Source organism: Lampetra fluviatilis, chromosome 12 (assembly GCF_964198595.1).
Source record: "Lampetra fluviatilis chromosome 12, kcLamFluv1.1, whole genome shotgun sequence".
In the NCBI taxonomy this organism is placed as follows: domain Eukaryota; kingdom Metazoa; phylum Chordata; class Hyperoartia; order Petromyzontiformes; family Petromyzontidae; genus Lampetra; species Lampetra fluviatilis.
Genome location: NC_136286.1, coordinates 1,636,959 through 1,655,936, shown reverse-complemented (window position 1 = coordinate 1,655,936; position 18,978 = coordinate 1,636,959). Strand labels below are relative to the sequence as shown.

Sequence of the window (18,978 nt, the reverse complement as noted above, 5' to 3'; positions counted from 1 at the left end):
CCGCTCGCTGGCGGCACTTGCCCCCCACGCGCTGCGACGGCTACACAGGGGAGCTTGCCTTTGTACAGCCCTCGCGGCGGTACCCGTTCCGCGTGTCAGCCGCCGCATCCAGCGGTGCTGCCCCGCGAGCTCTCGGCCGCTCGCCCGATGGCACGGCTAATGGGCTCATGGGATTGGTGGCCGGCGCGTTCCGGATCAGGAGTGGGGGGGAGGTGGGGGGAGGTGAACCTGAAGCAGCGCTGTGCCGAGCCAGGGCCACGTGCCAAGCGGGGTCAGCGGCCGACGGGCGGTAGCGATTCTGCGGACTGTGCCTCCCCCCACCACCGCCCCGCTCAATTAACATGCCCCCCCACTTCCCCCCATCGTCTTCACCCAATCCCATGTGCTCAAGCGCACGCCACCCGTCGCAAGAGCATTGCTCTAAAACGGAAACGGATATGTTTAATGGGTGACGTTTCAGGTCATGGCCCTCCTTCAGAGCGCAAGGGACTCACCTGCAGATCACAGAGCTCGGACAGTGCCGTCGATGCGACCGCCACACTTTGCGATCGCTTCCTTCCTGTTACCAGATCCAGGGGCAATTGCACAGAGAAGGGCGGGGTGGGGGGGTTTACGATCTCCAAGGCTTGACCCCTGCCCCCCCCTGTTTAGTGCAACTCCCCCCCCCCCCTCTTAGTGCCCCCTGTTTGTTGTGTCCCAGATATAAAAAACTCACCGCCACTCACAGAGCGAGCCGAGCCTCAGCCTCCCTCGCGACCCAGCCAGGGGCTGCGGGTTAGAGGGGGGCAGGGGGGGGGATGTCGCATAATCGGCAGGGAGGGCGGGGGGGGATGTCGCATAATCGGCAGGGAGGGCGGGGGGCAGGCTGTGGGTCCAGAGAGGTGGGGGGGGGGGCGGGTGGATGGGGGGGGGAAGAGGCTGGCTGTCGGAATTGGTGGTTCCTCCCGCACGGCGCTCTACTTTTTTGAACAGACCTCCGATGCATGTCGGTCAGACGTGCTCCATCCCCCCTTGCCACCCGCCCCTCCCCAAAGCCTCCCTTCCCCTCCGCGCGTCGGGGTTTATTGCCACGGAGAAGGAACATCTTGTTCCGATTGTGAAAGTCAAATTCGAGCGCAGCGGAGAGCCCTGGGTTGCAGAGCCGCCGCTTCAAAAAAATGCCAGCTGCCGGGAGCAGCCACGCCGTGGCTTCTCTCTCTCTCTCGCATCCTGCACGAAATCTTTTATTCGTTTTGCTCCCCCATTAATTATTTTGCCGTTGCCCTCCCAGCACGAGCTCCCCGGGCCTCCGCCGACAGCAGCTGACCGGCAAACAGCTGATCCTTTACGCACGCTACTCGTAGCCGGCTCTCGTCCGTCCGTCAGTCAGGGTGCCCCCTACCCGAATTCCCCCCCCCCCCCCCGAATCCCGCGCCGCCGGTGGCTAATGTTGGAGCGGAGCATGTGTCTGTGCCACCGCCGGCACGGCCATTAACATGCCGTACCGAAATAGCCCCCCCCCTGCCCCCCCCCCCCCACCGATGTACTCCACCGCAGGGTGCCGGAGAAGAGGTGGCGGGGGGGGGGCGACAATGTGAATTGAAAGACGTTGCTGCCTTTTGTGCGGAGCGAATGCACGAGCGCATTATTTATTTAATAGTTTATTTATGGCACTAATCGCCTCGGCTCGCGTTGCCATGGCGTGGAAAATGTAAACGCTAACCCGGTAGATTTACCGGGCCCTGCATCCCCCCTCAACTCCAGCCTAACACCCCCCCCCTCCCCACCAGCCACCCCACCGCCCCGTGCTCCAAGAGTGGTGAAGGGGTCCACGCGACGGTGGTGGTGATGATGGTGGTGGTGATGGTGATGGTGGTGGTGATGGTGGTGGTGGTGTTGGGGGTGGTGGTGATGATGGTGGTGGTGATGATGGGGGTGATGGTGGTGGTGGTGATGATGGGGGTGGTGGTGATGGGGGTAGTGGTGATGGTGGTGGTGGTGATGATGGTGGTGGTGGTGATGGTGGTGGTGGTGGTGATGATGGTGGTGGTGGTGATGATGGTGTTGGGGGTGGTGGTGGTGATGATGGTGTTGGGGGTGGTGATGATGGTGGTGGTGGTGGTGGTGATGATGGTGGTGGTGGTGATGATGGTGGTGATGATGGGGGTCGTGGTGATGGTGGTGGTGGTGATGATGGTGGTGGTGGTGGTGATGATGGTGGTGGTGGTGATGATGGGGGTGGTGGTGATGGGGGTAGTGGTGATGGTGGTGGTGGTGATGATGGTGGTGGTGGTGATGATGGTGATGGGGGTGGTGGTGGTGATGATGGTGTTGGGGGTGGTGGTGGTGGTGGTGGTGGTGATGATGGTGGTGGTGGTGATGATGGGGGTAGTGGTGATGGTGGTGGTGATGACGGTGGTGGTGATGATGGGGGTGGTGGTGATGATGGTGGTGGTGATGGTGGTGGTGATGGTGGTGGTGATGACGGTGGTGGTGGTGATGATGGTGGTGGTGGGCGAAACGAGGGGAGGGGGGTGGAAGGTCGATTCTCACCCCCTCGCGACCCGACATTATTTAACCTGGATTAATTGGGGCAATGTATTGACACTTACCTAATTAACCCTGGTTAATTAGTCAGCTTTGGGTGTGACGTCATACCTCATCCGCTGATTTTGCCGAGGATGGCAAGGGAGAGGGACACCTTCACCCACCGTGCCCTCATCGCGGCTGCCACATGCGGCGGTGCAAGGAGGGAGCGGTGGTGAATGCGATCGCATGGGACCCCGGTGTGGGGGCAAGGGGGCCTGGGGGGGGGGGAGCTAGAGCCATGTACTTGACCCCGTGAACCCTGGGTGGGCACCTCGTTGAGAGATGGCGAGACAGAGAACGAGTTTGGTGAAGTTGTTTTCGGCGATTTTTTTTTTGTGGCGATGACGACGGAAGGGAATTCGCTGATTTGGCCCCCTGCACCCCCCCCCCTAAAACGAGGAACAAATGTCCACGTTCGCACCTGTACCGAGGGGCATACAACCACACCGTGAATCATTTTGTAAGGAAAACATAGCGCTTCAGTTAGAATTGTTTATTTTACCGTTGCGAGCAGCGGGGATTTGTTACAGCAAACATTTACATGAACTTTATTTTGCTCCCGAATTTAATGAGTTTTTAAATATTCTAATTTTCCGAACAGAGCTAATGGCATCCATTATTCATAATTGTCACGGAGCATATCCTCGCGTCAAACGATTACCACCATACACACAGACAGACACCTAGAGACACCAACAAAAACGACCAACGTCACCACGAAGTGGCGGCGATGTGACCCACGGCGCTTGTGCCATGCTAGGTGTACCTTGAGGCCACGTGAAGTGACCTCACAGTAGAGGTCACGGAACAGACCCAGCAGGTGCCATGGGTTGACTGACACTACTGGCAGACACACCAACTGTGCTCCGCACCGTACCAAAGGTCTGCGTTTCAGCCGCCCGGGGCTCTACCACGCTAGTGAAACACAAACGTGGCCACCGGTGTGGCTGCACGAGTGTCCCCCGCCGATCGCGGTGATGGATATGTATGAATGTATCTTTATTGTGCCACCCGTCCCCCCTCCGGTTCCAGGACTAACGCCGCCCACCACACCGCCACATAAGCAGCAGCACCTGGACTCGCTCCTGTCCTTCCGCGCCAGCAAACACAAGCAGACGGCGCTCGGCCGCTGCGAGAGCGGCGCCGCCAAGCGCGTGCGCGGCTCCCTGGTGGTGGCGTGCGCCGGCGGCGCGGCCGGCGGGGTCGGCGGGCGGGCGCTGGAGCAGAGCGAGCTGTACGCGCAGCTTCGCAAGGCCATGGTGGGCAAGCCGGCAGGGCAGGGCGCCGGCGGGGAGCGACGTGTCGGCAAGAAACCCAGCCCGCGCCTCTTTGGCGACCACGACTACTGCCAGGCGGCGACGGCGGCGCCGCGGTGCGTCCTGATCGCTCCTCCGCACGTCGGCCACGCGCACCATCGGCAGCACCAGCGGCGGCCGACGCCGGCGGCGCCCGCACCCGTGCTCGCGGTGACGCCGGCCGCGGCGCCGGCGCAGACGCTCGCGGCGGCACCGTGGGCGAGGCGGGCGGCGCCGCGCGTGCGTCGGGACTCGCTGCGCTCCGAGGTCTCGGCGGAGAGCTGCGAGGCGGCGGAGGAGGAGGCCGCCGCCCGGCGGAAGTACGACGGCGAGCGCCTGTCCCAGTGCTCCTCCTCGTCCTCCTCGGGCGTCTTCGACTCGGACGACGAGGACCCGGAGGAGGGCGACGCCGAGAAGCTCCACCGATCGGGGAAGACGGCGCCGCCGCCTCCGCAGCAGCCGCCCTGTGTGCCGGCGCGGCCCGAGCCCGGCCGGGAGAGCCGCTCGGCCCCCGTGTCTCGCCGGAACTCGATGTGCAAGAGCCCGGCGGGTTGCGGCAGCGACGGAGAGGAGGGGATCGACACGCGGGGTGGTGGCGGACGCGAGCGTCGCCGCGCTGGGGGGTGGGAGGGGCCATCCCCCGGCGCCGGCGGCGGAGGCTGGGGCTCGCAGCCGGGCTCCCCGGCAGCCAGCCCCCCGTGCCGCGACTCGCCTCCTTTCGTGATGTCGTCGCCGTCCTCCCCGCTGCAGGCGCGCGCCCACGGGCACGACCGCTCGCGCTCCCGCTCCGGATCGCCGCCAGCGTATGGCAGGTACGACCGCCCCACTTTTCCTCTCGCCCACCCCTCCCCCACCCTGCCACCCCCGCCGGAGCCCCGTATCGTCTCTGCCAGACAGGGGGGTTGATTCCAGAACCTGGTAATTGGAAGGGGGGCAATGCGGGAACTCAACTATTCACATGCTCCATGTGAATCTCCACGAGGGGCAGCCGGATTGAGATTCAACTTAAACATGTATTTTTATTACAACTGCAGTGCAATTTGGCTTTGTGTAGCATCCAATTGCAACTGCACCTCGAGGACTGTAAGAGCAGACCTTGGAGGGCAGGTGTCGACGTTGGGATATGGCAGGGGGACGAAAGCGACGGCGAGGTGTGGCATCTATGAACTCGAACTAATCGAAGGTGACCCACCGGTTGGCTCGGAGGTCAGAGCGCTGAGCCCGCACGGCCGTGATCCCGGGCCCGAGTCCCGACAGCTACTTACTGATGAAACCGGCCTCCCTATGGCGGCCTCAGCTTGGCCCACCGTTGGCTGCACGAAAACCCTCAGTCTCGGGATCTGGGCTCGTGCTTAATTTGTAGAAAATCTCGGCATCGAGAATGAAAGCATTGGTTCGGATCGTGGCGGGGCCACACGGCGGTAGGGAAGACAGCCGCTGTTCATTTAGGGGGGCACATTCCAGGTGAGAATCACCGCTGCCCACCAGCATCAGTGTGCGTGTCCGCGGGGGGCGACGCACGTCCCATGCCGATCTCACTCCTCTCATCGCTCGGCAGGTTCCTCCAACACCGGAGCCGCTCGGGCTCCCCGTGCTGGACTCGCTTCAGCTCTCCTCCCTCCCAGACGCTCCTCTACCAGCACCAAAGCAGGTGAGGCACAGCAGCAGCGCTTCTCCGCTCATCGCTTCTCTGTGCTTAATTTCTCACTGAATATTCATATTTTCCGGGTCGATGGTAGATTGGAGTTGGGGCCTAGAGACAGGACGCGACTTGTAGTCACAACCATAGCGAGCGGTATACTGGACGCGGTGTGCCGAGTGCAAGAAACATTTTACTGTTCGTTCACCCGAACCGACTCGGCTGAAGCCCCGTTGTTGCTTCCCGATTCTTCGCGTTTCCTTACTTTACGTGGCACTCTAAAACCGACGGCGCACGGCCTTAGTCATGCGTTCCCTTGTGCGTCTCTCTCGTGGTATCGACGTCCGCCTGTCAGCCCAACACAAAGGGCGTGACACGGTGGGGTGGCGAGGGGAGCGTGCGTAACGCGTGCATAATGCGTGCGTGCGCTTGCGCCTGCAGGTACGAGTGCGACGAGTATGAGCGGAGCAAGAGGGAGGAGCACCGGCGGGAGTACGAGAAGCGCGAGATCGAGAGAGCCAAGCAGAGAGAGCGGCAGAGGGAGAAGGCCTTTGTAAGCGCCCACCGCAAACCAACCGTGCACGGTCACGCCGGCGCTGACACACGCTCGGTCGAGTAACAGTAGCGTCTGAAATATTTAGACAGCGACTCTGCTGATATATTTTTTAATTCTTATGTCGAGGGATTGCTTTCTCACCGAATATTGCCTGGGTCGTTGGCAGGCTGGAGTAGGTGGCGTGTGACTAACGGCCACAGCCAGAGCAATAGGAGGTATACTTGATGTGGTGTGTCCGAGGTAGGGAGACCGAACAGGCGGGAATTAGAGCCCTGTCACGTAACAGCAAATGTAACCTTGGGGCGCATTCTCGAATGACGACAACAATTACAGTGCAATGCAGTGCTGCTCATCATCGTTGTCATCAATACCAGCCCTCATCTATCCACTGCTGGATAAAAGCCTCCCCAAGCTGTCAACAGATCTTTCGTGGTCTTACGTGCAGCGATCTATGTAGCACCTACACACGGGCTGTTCATCCTTCGCTTCTTCACCATGGTGGGAATTTATATATAATTTGTAGACGACTTTCAATCTTCAAAGGAGCATCCGAGGCCGCACATTCGTTTTACGCACGAGTATAGCTTTCTTTCACACACAGTCTCACAAGAAATCCTCACCTTCGTCACGACCTTCATCTTGACCTGACTGGTCGTATTTTTTTCGTCACTGCGACCTTATCGGCTCCGCATCATGAGCAGCGCTGTGACCGGTCGCGATCGGGCCCGTTAGCGACCGACCCCTCTCGCAACTCGATAGGTCGCCATGATTCAGCGGCCGTAACTCGATTCAAGACATAAATATTCAGTTTTTGCCCTTGCAATCCGTAGAAACACGCTATCGGCTGCAGGGATTCCGTTCACACGCACGCACACACACATACACAATCTGAACCAAGTCTCATGCACGATGCGTTGGGTACATCGTGAGCATATCAATCGATGATTCGGCGCACTGCAACATCCCTTGTTGGGACCCGCACGACCGCTGTCGTCACCTGTGACCTGACCTGTGACCTGACCTGTCACGTGACCCCCGTGCCGTGGCAGGAGGAGAGGCGTGTTGTGCACGTGGGGCGGCTGCCATCGGACCTGTCGCGATCCGACTTGCAGAAGAGGTTCGAGGTGTTTGGGGACATTGAGGAGTGCGTCATCAACCTTAGGGACAATGGGTGAGCCCACGTGCGCGCACACACAACCACCGATCGTCAGCAACAGAACAGCCATGATCTATCCACTGGTGGACGAACCCATCCACGGACCGTCGCCATTTCTTGCGGTATCGCAATGCAACAATTCGTCCAGCTCGTGCGCACGAGACGATTTTCATGGGTCCGTTTCCACGTTGGATGCGCTGTTAGGAACTTTCAAGGCAGGGGGTGATACCTTCAACCAGCAGTCGGCTGTACTGTTAGACATTTATCGATGTCGAATAATCGATTCCTACACAGATGCTATTCGTGGCTCGTGGGGTGGAGCTGTATGTATGCTGAACTTCTTTCGCACCGTACGTAGCCAACCATGCTAAAATATCGGAGGTGCAGGGAAAGACAACAAACTTAACACAAAAATCAGTTCTAAAAAAATGGGTTTTCAATCCCGATTTAAAAGTGATTAGCTCCCAGTGGCTTCCAAATATCGGAAGGAAGACAGTTCCAGATGGCTACAGGAGCACATCTGACAGCGCTCAATGCAATGACCGTCTTTGTTCGATGGCCAGCCAAATGGCACGGCGTGCCATCGAACTGTCTGGCAGGCGGCTTCTGAATGTGTCGACAGCATGAATTTACCTCCCGCTCTGTCTCGCTTTGCCCTCTCGTGCTGGCACCGTGCGCGCAGCGAGAGCTACGCGTTCCTGACGTTCCGCTTCACGTGCGACGCCTGCGCCGCCGTGCAGAGCGGCCACACGCTGAGCCGGCCTGGCGAGTGCCACCTCGACATCGGCTACGGTGGACGCCGCCTCTCCTGCCGCACCGGCTACACCGACCTGGGTCCGTGGACACGCACCCCCCTCCCCACCCCCCCCCCGTACACACACACAAGACAAAGATCCCCCGTATAGCCTCCATGAACCTTTTGGGGCAAGCGCTGTTTGCGAGCACTACTGAAGGCCAGCACGGCACACGAGGGGGCAGGTGGCCAGAATCGTGCCTGGCTGCCTTTGTCTCTCCGGTGCCGATGTTTACACACAGCACCTGGTACTCATTTCAGGCTGAGTCGACCTAGGGAAAGCCCAGGATCGGTTCAGATAATCGTCACTGGTTGCTGCGTTCGTAGCGCAGCGCACGAACTGCTACATTGCTTCTCCCCATGCACACACACACGCTTGTGCGTATTCATCTCCATGATATGCTAGAATGGAAGGTGGTACTCATTAGAGCGTGGTGCTCAATATAAGATGGTTCTCATCAAGTGGTACGTATTAGAAGGTGGCACTCAGTAGAATGTGGTACTCAATGGAGGGGTGGTACTTATTGTCTGCATTGTTTCTCCGCCTCTCTGGCCGCAGACCCCACCACGGACGACTTCGATCCGACCGCCTCCAAGAGCAAATATGACACCATGGACTTTGACAGCCTGCTCCGCGAGGCCCAGTGCAGCCTGCGCAGGTAACGCGTCTCTCGGCGCCGCGGCAAACCGTCTCCCGGCAAACCGTCTCCCGGCAACCGTCTCCGCGGCGATGGCAGGGCCGCCCTCCTCCTCCACCCCCCGCCCAGCCTCCGTCGCCTCCACCCCCCGCAGCCCTCCCCGCGGAGGGCCTCGTGCCGCCACACCTCCACGCTCCGTTCGAGGGCACCGCGCTGCAGAATACAAACGACAAACGCCGTCGATTTGACCAATGACCGTCCGGAACCTGAAGGCGCCGGGGTTGAACGGCGTGGAAAACGGCCGAAGGTGGACAATTGCCTCGCCGTCGCCCCATGGGTGGACAATCGCCTCGCCGTCGCCCCGCGGGTGGACGATCGCCTCGCCGTCGAGCGTTGGACAGCGGCGAAGAAATCTGCTTTACACTACAATATACTAAGAGAAGACTAAAGTTTACAGATACGTTGCAGTACATTTATTTAGGTGCCAGTAATTAAAGAGAATGAAACAAAATATATATATCCGGGGCTTGTATTGAAGGGAAGATGTTGATTTAATGACGAGGCGTGGCGCGCACGCCGCGTTGCGCCCGGTCGCCGCCAAAACGAGGTGGGGGCGGTGCGGGGGGCGGGGGGTGCACTTGGTCTGCGCTCAGGAATTGTGAAGAGGTGCGAGGACCCAGCGAATGATGCTCCCCCCCATCCCCCGCCCCTGCCGTCGCTACCGACCCCGGGGATCCACGACCCGAGCCAGCGAACAGGCGGTGAGCGGCGGATCGGGGGGGGGGGTTCCTGGAACGCACGAAGTCGTTGGGATTGCGCAATCGACCCCCCCCTCCCTCCTCGCCCCACCCACCCCCCCATGGTGGGGGTTGGGGGGGATGTTGGGATTTTTGAAAGGGTTTTTCTTTCCCCCCCCCCCCCAGCGCTGTCACAAGCCACGCGGTTACCTGTGGAATTTTGTTAATTGCAGATTTAAATGGTAAATAAATTAAGTATTTTTATCTGTATGATATATTCTAAAATAATAATAATAACTTTGTTACAACTATGCACTGTATAAGATGCAGCCATTTTTTTTGGTTTTTATTTTCTGGTTTGTGTTGTGTTTTTATTTTTATTTTTACTCCGTTCCTGGAAATCCTTTCTTATTTCATGTTTACAGAGCTGTCGAAGCGACAACGAAGTCCGTTGTTACACGATGTACACACGAGGCATGCGCCCGCCGCCTCTAACACGGCCGCCGCAGCCGCAGAGTGAATGTGCGGGGTTTAGGGTGGAAAACACGTCGCCGACAAATGAACTGGTCAGGATCGCCGTCGCGGCCATCACGGCCACCGTGGCCATCGCCACCGCAGTCGCGATCTCCGCTGCCGTCGCGGTCGTCGGCACCGCGGTGGTCGTGATCGCCGCTAGCCAAGCCGCGAGATCGCAGCTGCCGCCAGAGAACGCTTGGGCAGAATTTTGCTCGGACAAAAGAGACAAGAGCGCCGAATATTTTCCACGTTCAATGATTGAAATCGAAACGTTAATTTGGAAACGCTTGGTTTTTTTCGACACTGCCTCGAAACTTTTTTGAATGAACGGAAATGCTAAATCGTAATAATTATAATGATAACGATGATAAATAATCGCAAAGGCCAGTTTAAGGAAGGGGGGGGCAAAAACAAGCAAATGTAATTTTGTCATTTAATTGAGCTTCTGGGGGAGCATATCTCCCCCTCCCTGCCCCCTGGTGCACCATTGAGAGAGAGTGTGGATCTCGAGGGGGAGGAACGGCAGTGACACTGGGTTTTTATATGTATTAAAAAAAGAAACGTAGAATGCATTTTTTGATACACCGGTTGGTTTTTCATTTTTTTGTTTATTTAAAAAAAAACGCGAAAACGCGTCGTTTGCGTTGACGTTGCGTGCTCTTCCTTTCCTCTCGGACGACAAACCGTGAACGCACGATGGATGACGGGAGGGGGGGGGCACCAAGAGCCACCAGCAACGCCGAGCTGCGGCGGCCACGCTCGAGGTCGGACTTTGCGGGCGTTTCTCACGAGTCCTTTTCAGGGTCGCCCCAAGAAAATAAAAAAAGGATATATATGAACGCGCGGGTGAATAAAGGCCGTGCCAATTAATTCCTTGAAACAACGCGAGTGAATTTCGCGCGTCGCTGGATTAAGCGAATTGTAAAATTAAAAACGGCGTCAAGCCAACACCGGGGCCCTCCAATTTAGCGAACGATTGCATTTGCGCGTTGCGGCAAATCCCCAACTCCCCCCCCTCCCCCCCCCCCGCGCTTTCCCCGTAATTGGCACGTCGTTGAGCGGCCCGGCAGGCCCCCGCTTGTTTTGGGTGTGCAATTACCCCCGCGGAATGATTACATTCGCGAGCCTTTTAATTTTTTTGCAGAGTTGGCAAGCCAGCTTGTGCCCTCGTCAGGAAGACGAGGATCGAAAGGAGAGCACACCCCCCCCCCCACCGCGTGTGACCTCCGTGCCCTCGGGGGCGAGTCTTGCCCGCACGGAGCCAAACGGGGTTGTCTGGCAGCGCGGACAGCGGGTGGCGAGGGACGGGGTAGGAGACAAACGTGAGAGCCGACCCGGTCAAAGGGGATGAAACGCGAGAGCTGTCCGACTGCTGAACCGGTCAAAGGCGCCCGCCCATCGGCAGGAGCGGCCACGGCATGGCGAGTTGTTCGGTTGGCGCGGCGAACGACTGGACAAACCCGGCTGCGAGCGCGGCGGGCGGCTCCTCTGTCGCGTCGTCGTCTCGCTCCGGCGAGCTGCCCGGGGGGAGCCGCGGCGCCAGAGCGAGCGCTCGGGGGTTGTGACGTCTCGAGCGTCGCTTGAACGATCCGCCGCCACCGCCGATGTACCAAAGCGATATTCTGGCTTGGTACACCGATGCCGCTCTCCGATTGGAGCTTCGCGCTGTTGCTAGCGGCCCATCGTAGACCTCACCCCCCCCCGCCCCCCGACAACCACCATCATCACCACGTGCTAGGTTTTTTCTCTCTCTATGAAACAAATGTATTACATCCATTTGCATTTTTCTCAGATAAGAAAATTAGGAAGGCTTTTAATGATTAATTGAATTCGCGTTCGGATGCGGGTGGCGAGGACCCCCAACGGGCGGGATGATGTGAGCGGTTCCCGGCTCCTGCGGCGAAGCAATCGCGACCGTCCTCTCCGCTCAGTGGCAGTTTAAATAAATAACCCCCGGTGCTGTTTATAATCGGCCCGTTACGAGCAAGTCCACCTGCAATCTGCGCGTTCCTGATAGGTGGGTATACCACGCAGGTATCTTATAGGTGGCAGACCCGACAGTCTGCAGCAATCTTAATAGGTGGTAGCGCCCTGTGATTTCTAGGTTTCTGATAGGTGCGGCGCCTTCACTCTGGAGTTATCTGATTGCTGGTGGGGGGGCCATGCATTCAATCTGTAGGAGAGTGGGGTGGTGGTGGTGGGGGGTGGGGAGAAGTGGCAGAGGTCACTTGTCACTGTGATGGGGAGGCAGCTCCTGCTCGCTGCCGCTCCACCGCTGACTGACGCGTCTCCTTGTTGTGCTGTCAGGAGTCGCGCGTCGCTCGGGAGGGCCCCTCCATCGATACGGAGGCCACGCCAACAAAGGGGCAGGCAGCTCTTGTTTATTTATCCCCGTGACGGACGGGCGCATGGCCCGCGGGAACGCCCGCAAGCAAATACCCCGCGGCGCATTTGCATTCGTATGTGCATGTATGTATGTATGTTTGATATATATATACATGCACATATGATTACAATAACAACAATCTAACTGATGTTTACTGCTGTATTCTGCGTAAAGTTGGTGGCTCGGGATTTAACAATGAAAAGTGTCATAAATAACGTAAAAAAAAGTTTGAAGTGATTTTTAATACCCACCCGGAAAAAAATATACAAAAAATACATTTAAATGAGACTAAAGAATTAACGAAGGAACTTCAGTCCATATCTGTACATAGCCGAGAATTGATCATAGCATATTTAACTTGGAATTGAGCACTGGGCTAAGCTCTTTGCTGTTTAGCTTGGCAGACACTTTGGTGATGATTAATAAGTAATAATGGTTATTTAAGTCTTCCAGTTTTAATTTGTTTTATTTTTTCCTCGTCCTTCTATCTCCGTCTCCTACGTGGGCCACCTCTGGTTTAGTTTGAAGCCCTGACATTTGCTGTTGTTGGTGTGCGTGCGTGCGCGAGTGTGCGTACATGTGTGTGTGTGTGCGTACATGTGTGTGTGTGCGTGCGTGTGCGAGTGTGTGTGCGTGTATATACTGGGTGTATCTAAACCAGTGAGAGGTGTGATTCTGTGGCAATAAACTGGAAAAAAAACACTTTACCTGGTGGCCAACTCGTGTCTGTTTGCTGATACATGTTTTGGATGAAGGCGCAGCCCTGCAATCGATCGCTCGCGCCATTGCTGGTAGAAGGGGCCTCCATGAGAGGCCGCTCTAGAAAGATCTTCATAAACTAATCGAATTCCTCCAGTATAAATATTCTGATTCTGAAGAGACCTTTCCATTGACTGGTGCAACCATTTTACTCTGCTGGGCCGACAGAGACGAGACAGGGCATTTAATAAACTTCCCTATTGGTACAGTTTCATAATAATATTTTTACGCAACAGAGATGTTTAATTAATCGCATTGAACAGCAGGCGTGGGATGGGTGGCACAACGGTTTCCGCCACATCGTGCTGATGAACCCAATCGCCTGAATTTGATTCCCAGCCACGGCGAACATGAGCTGCGAGTGTTTTCTGAAAAGATCCTTGGGATACCTGTCCCGTACAACAACCCGCGCTGACCCAACAGGGCCAGTGAGGGGCACGGTGCAGGAAGGCTTGCGTCCAGCAGAAGATGAAGAACACAGGGCTGTAAATTGTTGTTATGACTGAGCAACCAGTAGAGCAATTCTTCAACAACAACAAAACTGTAACAGCGACCACTGACCGCGCTGAAGACAATCGATTGATTTTACAATTAAGGAGTGATGGCCAATGGAACGTATTGGTAATTGATTACATCCTGGCGTTGATGAACAGTGACGGGATTTGCACTGCGCGACTTTTCAGGACGACGCTGATGTGGTGGGTGGGGGGGTTGGGTGGAGGGGTTAGGCGGGAGGCGTTGGTTGAATTATTATTTTGCACACTAATTGTTTTCCCACGTGGCGTCTGCCTTGCCTGAGCCTCCATCCTTGAGCCACATTCAGCGTCGTGATCCAATCGTTGATAAAATAATATTTCCCCTATTTGTATGTCGCCTCGTCTCTTTATTTATTTTATAATTTTGCTTTATCATCACCACCACACGTGATAAATTCACTGCTGGATGGAGATCTTCCCAAGGTGTCACAATGCCTCACAATCATGTGACGGCATTTAATTAAAATGCAGCTGCATCTGTCTCAAGACTTCCATGCGACGAGGGGGCCCCGCATTGCGAAGTTTGGACAAATCTTGTAGAGTAGTGCATTTGTAAGCAATAATAATTACTAGGCATGTTTTTTGACTGGCTGTTTAAAATGTTCGTTATCACGAGGAGGTCGGTTTTTTTTTCTCTCTCTGTGAGAGGACGCGGTTCTGCACGGATATAGGATTCTCGGGAAGTAAGATTATTCCTTGTTTTGCTTCGAGAGGTCTACTTTAAATTCCTCTGCTCGTGTAATTCTCTGTCTCGATTGTCTACTTATGGTACCACCTCTCTGCGGGCCGTGATCCACGTCAATCACTGTGATCAGTAGCGTTCCACGGCGGGGGGGGGGGTGCTGATAATGACAATTAGTGAATGCCCCATCACCCCCCCACCACCCCCAGATGTGTTATGAAAGGGACGTCTATATTGTAAAAGTCCGCAGCTACTTCCTGTTGCTGCCACTCCGCAACCTCCCGATTGGCGCGGACGGCTATGTACGGTGCGAAAGAAGTTAAACGTGCATTACATGCATCATACGTTCCTCTAGACCACCGGCCACCGGTCCCTTCTTGCGGCGCGTCGCGCTGAAAATCACTTTCGTCAACAAAAACAAACATGAGAATAGGTTTTCCTTTTTTTCTGGCAGCAAAACAGGTGTTAAGATGTTAAAACAGCAAACTGAAATCTTTTACAAGGAATCATGTCTACATTAACCACAATGCTTGTGGTCAGAATGCATTTTTTTGAATTCTGACCACAAGTATTGTGGTTAGTGTAGACATGATTCCTTGTAAAAGGTTTCAGTTTGGTGTTTAAACATCTTAACACCTATTTTGTTACCAGAAAAAAATGAGAAAACCTATTCTCATATTTTGGTACTGGCAACGGTCATATGAAACAAAAACCATGATCTGACCATCATCTGAACATTTTCATTACCCACAATCCACCGGGAAGGCGCACAGCAAATAGTGTTCCTCTGATGCAGTTTGGCAGCTCTCGGCTCTTACCCCCCCACCACATCGCCTCTCCCGCAATCTAGGTTGACGGGCCCCCCTCCTTCATTTCCACTCTGCCCCCCCCATGCCCTGCAGCGCTAATACAGAAAGTGACACGTCTGTCACTGTGACTGATTGAGTAATGCGCGTCACATTAAAGCATTATCTGCATCAATCACGTGATGGGCTTTTATCAAACTAAGACATGCACGCGTGTCGGGTAAGTCTGGAGGCCACGTGGAGGCGGGGGGGGGCACGTGACCCAAACAAAACAACAGGACCATTTTTGTTGTTGCTGCAACGCACTAAGCATACGTGTCCACCATCATCACCGTCAGCCATGATCAATCGACTGCTGGATGAAGGCCCTAACTCAGCCGTCGCCACACGTCCACGTGAGTCTCAGTTGCTACACCCCCCCCCCCCTATAACTGACGTCATTGTCAAGCGCACCATTATAGTACTACCTGACGTCACTGCAACGTCAGACAATGTGTACACAGAGTGATCAATTCACGGTAAACTCTGGAGGCAAGATTAGTCCTGTAAAGATTCACCCTCCGGGCGATTCGATTAGTTGTCTCATCCAGCAGTGGACTTATCATGCCCGATGATGACGACGACGATGAATAAGAAATGTGATGCCATCCAGCTTAACGTGTCGCGGAGCTCTTAAGAATGCAAAGCCACTTAGCCTGCAGCCCGGGCCACGTACAGAGGTCACGCGACCCATTTGACATTTGTAGCCGGGATATTGGCGATTTTTAAATAATATACCTCAGGGGGCAGTTAGGGGGGTAGATGGGAATAGGGAGGGGGGGGCGGAGGCCTGGGGGGGGGGGGAGTGTACAAAAAGGAGGGCGGGGGGGGAAAGCGGGGTTGGGGGGGGGGATTGGACTTTGAGAGGCGCTGAAGCAGCTGCGTCCAGTACTCCAGCATAGATCCAAAGGTCAAGAGTTCACGAGCCCACCGCTTTGAACGCACAGTGGTGGCGTGCGCGTGCGATCTCGCGCTTCACAGGGGCAAGGGTCGGTGGACCACGCACGGACCGATAGGTAAAACTCCCGAGCGCGCTGGCCTGCGAGGTGGCCAGCGGATTGCAGGACAGCAAGTGGGTTAGTGCCCTTGTAGTCATAACGTTGTCTAGATACCAGGGGGCCGCCTCTGCCCTTTCGGTTGGCTGACTGCCTGGCTGTGTTGGGGGAGCTGGCGTTAGATCACTTCGGAGACCCAACCGTTAGGGACGCCAGCTTTTATTTTCCATAGCAGGAGCCTCCTGCAGAAGAGTCTTGAGACTCAGCAGAGCTGCCCTGGGTAAATAATGGGTGACGTCACTGCTTTCGCAATGTATGATGGGTGATTGGCATGGGAGCCGAGGGGCCATCGTGGATCACGTCTGCTGACCCGCGTCCCTCCTGACGGGAAGGGTAGACATTGAAAGATCTTCAATATATATAGATAAATAAATATGCCTATTTTATTTATTTATGTTAATTCCCTGGGATAGTTATAGATGCAATTACTGGCCGCAATTGTGGAAATGTAACAGGAAGAAGATTGCTCCCACAATCAACACCGTCTCGCTGCGTTAATTAGGGAGTGCGGGGAAGGGCAGCGCTCCCCCTGTTGCTCTCCACGATCTCCCCACCCTCTCTCTCCGCACTCAATGTTTCCACTCTCTCTCCACTCTATCCATTCTCGATCCACTCTCTCTCTCTCCGCACGCTACCCACTTCCCCCACTCTATCTCCACTCTCTCTCCGCGCTCTCTCCACTGTCTCTCTCCAGGCTCTCTCTCCCAACCCTTCCCTTCCACGCTTTCACTTCCCCCTCTCTCTCCTTACTCTCTCCGCTCTCTCCCCACCCTCCCTCTCTACGCTCCCACCTGCTGTTATTTCACGGGGAGTGTGCCCGCAGTGGACAGCGCGTCCACTTGCAGCGACACGGAGTATTTCCTGCTGCCCGCCATCGCCACCACCATCACCACCGCCACGGCCACTACCATCACTGTCTCTACCACTGCCGCTACCTACCACTATCACCGCCAGCTCCAGCACCACTACCACCGTCATCACCGACAGAGCCAACACCACCACCGCCTTGAAAATTGACTTATGATCCAGGTTGGGTTGGTAGGGGGGGGGGGTGGCATCGATTTAAAGTGGTCAAAACGTGCGCATTCGTCAGCGTCAAGGTAAAGCAAACAAATGCGGGCGCCGCGGGGGGGGGGGGGGGGTGAAGCGGCGGGGGGGGGGCGTGCTGACAAATGGGCGGCGCTGGGCGCGCTCGCTGCCGGCTCAGTGCCCTCGGCGTGATGGACACCACGGGGCCCCGTGATGAATGTGACGGCGCCGGTCAGCCAGAGCGGCGTCAGTAGCGTCCGGAGATGGTGCTGGGGAAAGACATGCGGTTGGAGTAGGTGGCAGGGCGGAGAGGGGGGGGGGCATAGAGATGGTGATGAGAGTTGGGGGTGAGTTGGGTGGGTGGGGGGTGATCAGGGTGGAGCTGAGAGCGAGGTTGATGGATTCGGGGTGAAGAGGGGGGTTTGTGAAGGGGGTCTTCATTGTAAAGGGGAGAGTTCTCAAATTACAGTCCTCGAGATCTGCCACGGACACGTCGCTCCACGTGGTTGCCAGTTGCCTTCGTTCACATGTAGATCGTGCACGCTGAACGCGACCGATGATTGTTAAATACGTTCCCTCGAGACATAGGGAGCGCTGATTGATTAGATATTCGAGCGGTCCACGTCACGCGTAACACGCGCGCACAAAAGACAACGATCCCCTGTGTAGCCTTTTACAGGCATTTGGAGTAAGTGCCATTAGTTAGTACTGATGATGAGTGTGAGTGACCAGCACCACTCTCCACCGTCGTCGTCTCCCCAAGTACTGATGTTTACACATCACACCAGGTACTGCACTCACTTTCAGGCTGAGTCGACCTCGGGTAGCCCGATTCGAAGGGGAGCGCGCTAACCACTGCGTCACCAGGTACCGCACGCGCGCGCACACGCACGCACCACACACACGCGCGCGCGCGATCTCCCAATTAAGTGTAATCGGCGTTGTCCCAAGGTCACGTATTTATCAATCATCGGGTGCGTGCAACGTGTAACGAAGTGAATTCTTTTTTTTCGGACCGCAGCGATGGCACCTGACCCGTGGACATGTGGCGTCAGCTGAACAGGGACGCAGAGAAGCGCGGAGGGAGGCGCGTGTTTGGATTCACGCGGAGTGGCAGAAGGAAGAGCACGTGGATTTAGAGAAGACAGCGAATCCAGAGGCGTCCTACGGAGAGCGAGTGGCCTTGGGCATCGCGTGTCGCTAGAAGTGGTGATGGAAGGCGGTCGAGACTCGCGACTGAGTGGCAGCCAAAGCAGGGAGCACGTCCGAGGGGAAGGTCCACCGAGCGATGAAGTCAGCTCGCGTGCACGAGCTCAATCATTGGTTGCATTTCGGGAGCGCAAGTAATAGCTGCAGCTTGTGGAGGCCTTTGATCCAGCAGTGGGATAGTTCATGTCTGCTGCTTATGATGATGATGGAGGAGGAGGATATAGCAACTCGGATTAGCACGGTTGGCTACGTACGATACGGAAGAAGGTCAACATACATACAAAACACTCACCAGCCTTTGCGAGCCCATGAACCGCGGGCAGCAGAGTGAAAATGTCAACGCGAGCTGCCACCCAGCAGGGCTCTATCCAAATTTGAGCATGTTGGCACAAAGCGTCGAGTGGAGTGGGGGGGGGGCGTCGGGGAGGGGGATGGACACGCGTGCAGGAAGGAGGGGAGGACTTAACAGTGCACGATGCTTTGCTGGGCAGTGTAGGGGGGAGGGGGGCAGGGTGAGTGTGGCGCTGGGGGGATAAAGCATTGGCAGGGGTGGGTGTGGTTGGGTGGCATGAAAAAGGT

At 56.2% G+C, this 18,978-nt stretch overlaps 1 protein-coding gene across 2 annotated transcripts in view; it reads left to right on the top strand.

The window, feature by feature from the left end:
* Positions 1-13,007, top strand: part of LOC144935025 (peroxisome proliferator-activated receptor gamma coactivator 1-alpha-like) — a 133,210-nt gene extending 120,203 nt beyond the window's left edge. The window contains exons 8-13 of one of the 2 annotated variants that reach the window (XM_078861330.1): positions 3,601-4,675; positions 5,422-5,514; positions 5,944-6,055; positions 7,108-7,229; positions 7,897-8,048; positions 8,567-13,007. In XM_078861330.1, the coding sequence (XP_078717456.1) occupies positions 3,601-4,675; positions 5,422-5,514; positions 5,944-6,055; positions 7,108-7,229; positions 7,897-8,048; positions 8,567-8,670 (1,658 nt within the window). In that variant the 3' untranslated portion in view covers positions 8,671-13,007. The remainder of the gene's footprint in view (positions 1-3,600; positions 4,676-5,421; positions 5,515-5,943; positions 6,056-7,107; positions 7,230-7,896; positions 8,049-8,566) is intronic. The other variant, XM_078861329.1, reaches the window with a different exon arrangement.
* Positions 13,008-18,978: the final 5,971 nt, after the last annotated feature.